This window comes from Temnothorax curvispinosus, unplaced genomic scaffold, assembly GCF_003070985.1.
Source record: "Temnothorax curvispinosus isolate PA1 unplaced genomic scaffold, ASM307098v1 QBEX01007942.1, whole genome shotgun sequence".
Classification (NCBI taxonomy): domain Eukaryota; kingdom Metazoa; phylum Arthropoda; class Insecta; order Hymenoptera; family Formicidae; genus Temnothorax; species Temnothorax curvispinosus.
In genome coordinates this window covers 1-6727 of record NW_020217722.1, presented here as the reverse complement: position 1 = coordinate 6727, position 6727 = coordinate 1, and the positions used below count along the sequence as shown (strand labels likewise).

The 6727-nt window shown below is 36.7% G+C and overlaps 3 protein-coding genes across 9 annotated transcripts; 1 reads left to right on the top strand and 2 right to left on the bottom strand.

Annotated features, from left to right (window-relative positions):
- Positions 1-1456: 1456 nt before the first annotated feature.
- On the bottom strand, positions 1457-2185 carry LOC112457600 (uncharacterized protein K02A2.6-like). Its single transcript, XM_025020758.1, has one exon. It carries the CDS (start codon positions 2183-2185, stop codon positions 1457-1459), a length of 729 nt encoding a protein of 242 aa, XP_024876526.1.
- Positions 2186-2541: 356 nt separating this feature from the next.
- Positions 2542-5069, top strand: LOC112457599. 7 transcript variants are annotated; one of them, XR_003041121.1, is made up of 6 exons: positions 2542-3529; positions 3619-3751; positions 4078-4338; positions 4419-4588; positions 4692-4759; positions 4903-5069. XR_003041121.1 is itself a non-coding variant. In XM_025020757.1 (4 exons), the coding sequence occupies exons 2-4, from the start codon at positions 3673-3675 to the stop codon at positions 4547-4549; spliced, it is 471 nt and encodes a 156-aa protein (XP_024876525.1). In that variant the 5' UTR covers positions 2542-2937; positions 3619-3672; the 3' UTR covers positions 4550-4602. The 7 variants fall into 7 exon arrangements, 6 of the variants coding, with proteins under 6 accessions (XP_024876525.1, XP_024876524.1, XP_024876523.1 ...); XM_025020757.1 differs by lacking the exons at positions 4692-4759; positions 4903-5069 and having other exon boundaries at positions 2542-2937; positions 4419-4602; XM_025020756.1 differs by lacking the exons at positions 4692-4759; positions 4903-5069 and having other exon boundaries at positions 2542-2953; positions 4419-4602.
- Positions 5070-5157: 88 nt separating this feature from the next.
- Positions 5158-6721, bottom strand: LOC112457598 (protein ALP1-like). Its single transcript, XM_025020750.1, has 3 exons — positions 6594-6721; positions 6250-6484; positions 5158-6129 (listed from the first exon to the last, which is right to left on the bottom strand). The coding sequence occupies exons 1-3, from the start codon at positions 6704-6706 to the stop codon at positions 5431-5433; spliced, it is 1047 nt and encodes a 348-aa protein (XP_024876518.1). The 5' UTR covers positions 6707-6721; the 3' UTR covers positions 5158-5430.
- Positions 6722-6727: the final 6 nt, after the last annotated feature.

The window sequence follows — 6727 nt, the reverse complement described above, 5'->3', positions numbered from 1 at the left end:
GCCACCGCACAAGACTCTCGTATGATCACGTAGCGTAACGTAACGTGAGCCAACGCACAAGAAACGTATTGGTTACGGCCGTTACGGCGTTATACGTTTCTTGTGCGTTGATCTACGTTACGTTACCATGCGAGAGCTTATGCGAAAGCTCTAATCGATACGTTTCTTGTGCGTTGGCTCACGTTACGTTACTACAAGATCATACGAAAGTCTTGTGCGGTGGCTCTTACACCAATCTTTTGATACGCGTATCAAATAGTATATTTGAGCTGATCAGCCAATAAGCAAACTAATTTACTAGTTTACACCATTAATGGCCTAGTTTACACAAATCACTTGATACGCGTATTAAATAGTAAATAACTAGTAAATAAATCTGATTATTGGTTGATCAGTTTAAATATACTATTTGATACGCGTATCAAGAGATCGGTGTAAACTAGGCCAATAACGCTGAGTGTATGTATGTACATACATACACACCAATTTAAATACTTATTCTCATGAAAGGACTACCTTAAGGGCCCTGGATACCCATGACAGCCATTTTGAATCGAGACTGTTATACTTGGGGTGGCCGGGGTAACTTATTAACAACACTATACGTAATTGAATACTCGTTCTTTATTCGGACGTTCACTGCTCGCTGTCTCGTGTGTTAATGCTCCCGTCCGTTACTCTAGCAACGCCATCTCACGCTTACTCGCTCACATACATTTTAGGGTTTATACATATGTAACATCCTCCCCTTTCTCAGAATAAACGTTTACCTTACAATCTATATTACAGTTGTGTCTTGACGTACAAAAGTCTTTGGTAATAAGTAATACAATTGCACGTTGCTTGAAACCTACTCCATTATATAATCTTTTAGGTGATTTGGTAACTTTCTGTCTCGTACAGGCCTACTTTGCGTTACATTAAGATCAGCACTTGGTTCTGACTTCGTTGCAACAACAGAATCATCCTGCGACTCCGATTCGGTTTTTACCTTGACATTTTGCTCCGATATTATTTCAACATCTTCGTCGGTTTCGCTAGGCTCTGCACGATTAAATTTCTTGACATGCGCTACATTTCGTTTAAACATTTTTCCATCCGCATTTTTAATCGTTACATTATCACCGGCTCGATCAACTACCTCGTACTTAACGCTTTCATACTCCGGACTTAATTTATCCCGCTTTATCGTTTTTAGTAGAACAGTGTCACCTAATTTCAACTCACTTTCTTTCACATTGTTTCGCAAATCATATCGCTCTTTACTTTTAAGCTTTTTCCAAGCATCCCTATCTCTAATAGCTTCATCTAGATTATTTCTGATCCCTCGCAATTCTGGCATTTTAGTTTTTATCTTTCGACCGAACATTAGTTCTGCTGGCGAAACCCCTGTCAATGCTTGTGAAGATGAGCGATACATAAGCAGATAGTCTAATATCTCTTGTTTCCAGTTTTTTCATTCGAGCTGTGCAATTTTTATGCGTTTAAGAAGACTGCGATTTTGTCTTTCGACTTCCCCATTCGCTTGGGGCCAATACGGCGCTACATGAACAAGTTTAATACCGCACCTAGACGTGTATTCCCTTATTTCTTTGCTTACTAATTGTTTTCCGTTATCAGATATTAACCTATTCGGATAACCATACCTCGCGAATATATGTTTCAATCTATCAATAATTGCTGCCGACGTAATTGATTGCATTATCTCTATTTCATAGAACTTACTGTAATAATCAATAATCACGAATATGAAATCTCCGGAAGGCAAAGGCCCAAGGAGATCCATTGCTAAACATTCCCACGAACTATCCGGCAGTGCGTTTGGTTTCAACGGTGAGATATTAGCTGTCTTTTGCACTATTTGGCAGCTCTCACACGTTTTTACAAAGTTTTCCGCATCTTTATCGATTCCTGCCCACCAAACCTTACTTCTTAGCCTATCCTTCATCGCAACAATACCTGGATGTCCCTCATGCGCTATTGATAATACTCGCTTCTTTAGCTTTTCAGGTACGACAATTTTCGTTCCCCGTAACACAACATTATTGTACACACAAAGTTCGTCTTTAATTGCTTTTATCCACGTACTGGATAATGACTCCCAGTTTCCTGTCGCAATCGTTTGCCTAACTTCACCTAACCACGAATCTTCGCGCGATTCTACTTCCACTTCTTCGATAGACATTGCTCTCGGCACACTCTCTTTTGCAACCCACGCGATAAACAATTCATCCTCACACTTACTTTTCTCCCCCTCGTTATTACCTATTTTTAATAAACGAGATAACGGATCTGCAATATTACTCTTTCCACTTTCGTATATCACTTTGCATTTGAACATTTGAAGTCTTAGCACCCACCTCTCTATGCGGCTGCATGGCTTTGATCTTGGTGCAAATATACATTCTAAAGGTGAAAGCACATAAAATTGCAGGAGCCATGAGCAGAATGCAGAAGCCATATGCGCATGCGCTGTAGTATCTGTTAGAGCTCTACAAATACTATAGCGCATGCGCATATGGCTTCTGCATTCTGCTCAAGGCTCCTGCAATTTTATGTGCTTCCACCTTAAGGCTTTATGGTCTGTGACCAATTTAAACTTAATACCAAAAAGCCAATATTTAAATCTTTCACACGCATAGACAAGTGCTAAAGCTTCTTTTTCCGTCTGTGAATATCTTCTCTCATAATCAGTTAAACTTCGACTCGCAAAGCTTATAATTCGCCATTGTCGATTCTGTTCTTGTGCTAAAACACAACCTATGCCTACCGGGCTAGCATCTGCAACCTATGCCTACCGGGCTAGCATCTGCAACTACTCTAGTTCTCGCATCCGGATTATAAATACCTAGCGTTTCTGCATCCGTCAGCTTATCTTTCAGCGTCTGAAATGCGATTTTCTGTGGTTCACCCCACACGAATGGTTCGCTCTTTCGTGTAAGCCTTCTTAAAGGTTCGCTAATTGTCGCCATATTTGGAATAAACGCTGCGCAAAAATTGACCAACCCCAGAAAACTTCTGACTTCTTCTGGCGTTTCGGGTTCTCTGAAATTCTGTACTGACTCAACTTTCGATCGCATTAATCGGTAACCTGACCCGTTTACTATAAATCCCAAAAATTCAATCTCCTTAACCGCAAAAACGCATTTATTTTTATTAAGCGTCAAGCCCTTCTCTAAGAGTCTATCAAGTACTTTCTGAAGTTTCCGATTATGATCTTCTAAATTCTTTCCATAAACCACAATATCGTCTGCACTATTTATTACCCTCAAGATCTCGTAAAATCTCTTCCAATGTTTCCTGAAAAATTTCCGGCGCACAGTTTAAACCGAAAACTAACCTCTTAAGGTGCGATTTCATGGGCGTCAGTTGACGCGCGTCAAGACGATTTTGTGACGTCATGTTGTTTCTGCGTCGACGCTGAAGAAGTTCAGATTTTCCAACTTCTAGCGTCAAAGTGTCATGTCGGTTATGTCGGTTCGTTCTTCGTTCAAAAAGCGAAATGGATTCATTCGATGTAAGTAGTAACGTAGTAACTTAATCAATTACATACTATTGTAAAATTATTTATATATATTGAATATATTAAATGTATTGAAGAAATAAATTTAATTCCAGCAATTTTTGGTAAATACATGTGGTGTTTGCGAAACTATTGTTAATGAAACGGAGATGGCTCAGCACAGTTGTGTGGCAGGATTTCCAACCATTTTCATCAATAATGAGTCAAGATATTTTTATCCGCAATGTGGTAAATTAATCCAATTAAAAGTATTGATTTTATGAAAATCCTAATTTTAAGGTTAACATTATATATTGAGTTCCAAAACGTCCTACGAGGAAAATTTTCCTGGACATAATATAGTATACGTTACGTACTATATATTTCAAGTAAAACTTTCCTCGTAAAAAACAAACATGATAGTATCGCACCAAGTAAAGTGCAAGTGCAAGACCGTCTCGGTATATTTATACAACATAAAAATATTGTTGTTAAATTAGGACAAACCTATCAATGTTTGTTATTTGTACGTTACATTAAACATAACTTGTAATGTGTATAATAATTGCTTGTAGAAAATGGAGACATAATTCGCAAGAGCGCTCTACCAGGAGGCATGGAAGAAATTGTTGTTGACCCGATAACATTACAACAAGACCCTGATGAATCCGTTTCTGAGGCGATCAACTCTTTTAACCAATCTAATAATATAGACGAAAGACTGATTGAAGAAGTGAGAAGGCATGAGCCACTATATAATTTTCGATTGCCTCTTACCCAACGTGGTCGAAAACAAACAAAGCAGATGTGGCAGGATATTTCTACTGAATTAAATGGTAATGCATTATATTACGTACTTTATCTTTGTAATTAATTTATATTTGAAATAAATATTTATAAATATTTTGTACTTTAGGAGAAATAAGCGCTGATGGTGCTGCGAAGCGTTGGAAATCATTGAGAGACACCTTCATGAAGATTATTGCTGATAAGCGGCAGCCGAGTGGCTCCGGCAGTTTCTCGACGGAAAAAGTGGCGGTTTCATGACCAAATGTCTTTTGTTCGCGACACATTGTTAAATAAACCGTATTAAAACTTTATATCAATTTTTTGCATTAATTCCCTTTAAGTTCCCATTAAGTTCCCAAATTAATGTTTATAATGTTATTCAAGATATTTCATTTTGCAGAACAATCTCTAATGAAAGCCAGCGGCAATCTTTTTCTGAAGAGGATGCGTCAAGTAGTTCCCAAACGGGTAAGCATTTTTATTCATTTAATTCCAAGAAAAGTATTTTACAACAAAGTGACTATTATCCAATGAAGGATATACGAATATTATCTTTTTATAGTTTATACCAATTACAAAAATTAATTTTTTCAATAAATTGTCCCTAACAGATAAAAGTTCCAGTAGAAATTTGAAGGACTCCATCGAGCGAATGGCTGAAGCAATTAGTACTCCGTTGCCACCTGTGAAACTTCCACCAATGCCTCAGGTCACTGAGTTTGACAGCTTTGGTATAGTCGTGGCACCCAAACTAAAAAACCTTTCAAAAAGAAAAAGCAACGCAGTGATGTGCCACATCTTGCAAATACTTTGCAACGCTGAGCTAGAAGAAGACGCTGGTTGTGAAATAAATACACAATAAAATATTTATATTTAAATACACATAAAGTTTAATATTAAAGAAAAACAGAATGATACTTGTGTCGACTCGTGTCGCTAGTTGGAAAGCTCCCAAAATGTTTATTTAATACAAATGTTTATACATGTTAACATTTTATGTTTACACAATAAAATGTTTATTAGAAAATTTAATTCAGAGAATTATTATGTCCTTTTATGTACAAATAGGTTATTTTTCAATAATAAAGTACATTTAATAGTAAACCACTATTGTTTGTAAATCTGTAAAAATTGCCATGCTACTGCACCCTCTTCATTGAAAAATATTCACAAAAATTATTTCTGATAGCAGCGGAAATACGAGAATGGTTATTTGTTCCACAGGAATTGATATCATTGAAAGCGTTGTTATTTGTAACTGTACATCTCCATTGTCCTGGTATTATATCATAATTTTCATCTTCACGATCAATCAATTCCGGATTTCCATAATTTCCTGCGTTATTAATATTGCTCTTTCGTAAAAAATTATGCAAACAAATTGTTGCTTGCACTATCTTAATCACGTTTTCTATTGATGCTAAAATGGGTTTTCTGAAGATTCTCCATTGGCTGGCCAGTATTCCAAATGAATTCTCGATCATCCTTCTAGCTCGGCTTAACCGATAGTTGTAAATACGCTGCTCCGTTGAGAGTCCATCTTTTCCCGAATATGGTCGAAGTAAGTAAGGAGTTAAAGGAAATGCTTCATCGGCTACGATAACGTATGGCAAATCAGGTCCATTTTCCCAAAGTGGCTTAGGTGCTGGCAAATCCATTGTATTGGCTTCCAACTTTTGGCCAAGTAGCGAGTGTTTAAATATACCCCCATCACTTTGTCTACCGTAAGCTCCAATATCTACCGAGACAAACATGTAATTAGCATCACACATCGCTAACAGCACAATACTATGAGCTCCTTTGTAGTTGTAATATGCGGATCCACTTTTATTAGGACACTAAAAGAACACATAAAAATTAGTTTTATATTTCAGTCATATAAATTGCACATCAATTTATATATTTTATTTACTACAATTCTCAGTGAGAGTAAAAGTTATGTCAATGTTAATACATACTTGAATCATTATGTGTTTTTCATCCAAAGCTCCTATGCAATTTGGAAATTGACATTTTTCATTAAAACTTTTGGAGACTGCTAGCCATTCAGCTTTCATATTAGGCTTCAAAACCACAGGACACAACGCATTCCATATAGCTTGACACGTTTCTTTAATAATGTTGCTTACTGTTGTAATTCCCAACAGATATTGATATGACAGAGACATCATACTATCACCGGATGCTAAAAACCTGAAATACCAAAAAGAAATCTGAAAAGTTTGAACCCAATACTTTTAAACTAAGAATGCTTTTCTCAAAACTGTGAGTGAAATCATATTTTTATAAAGTATATACAAACCTTAAAGTCAATGCTAATCGCTCTGGTGCAGAAATTGGATCACGCACAACATATTGTTTGCTTATCGTTGGCCCTACTAAGCACAACAATTCTTCAAATTCAGTTGCAGACATACGACAATAATTTATAAATCG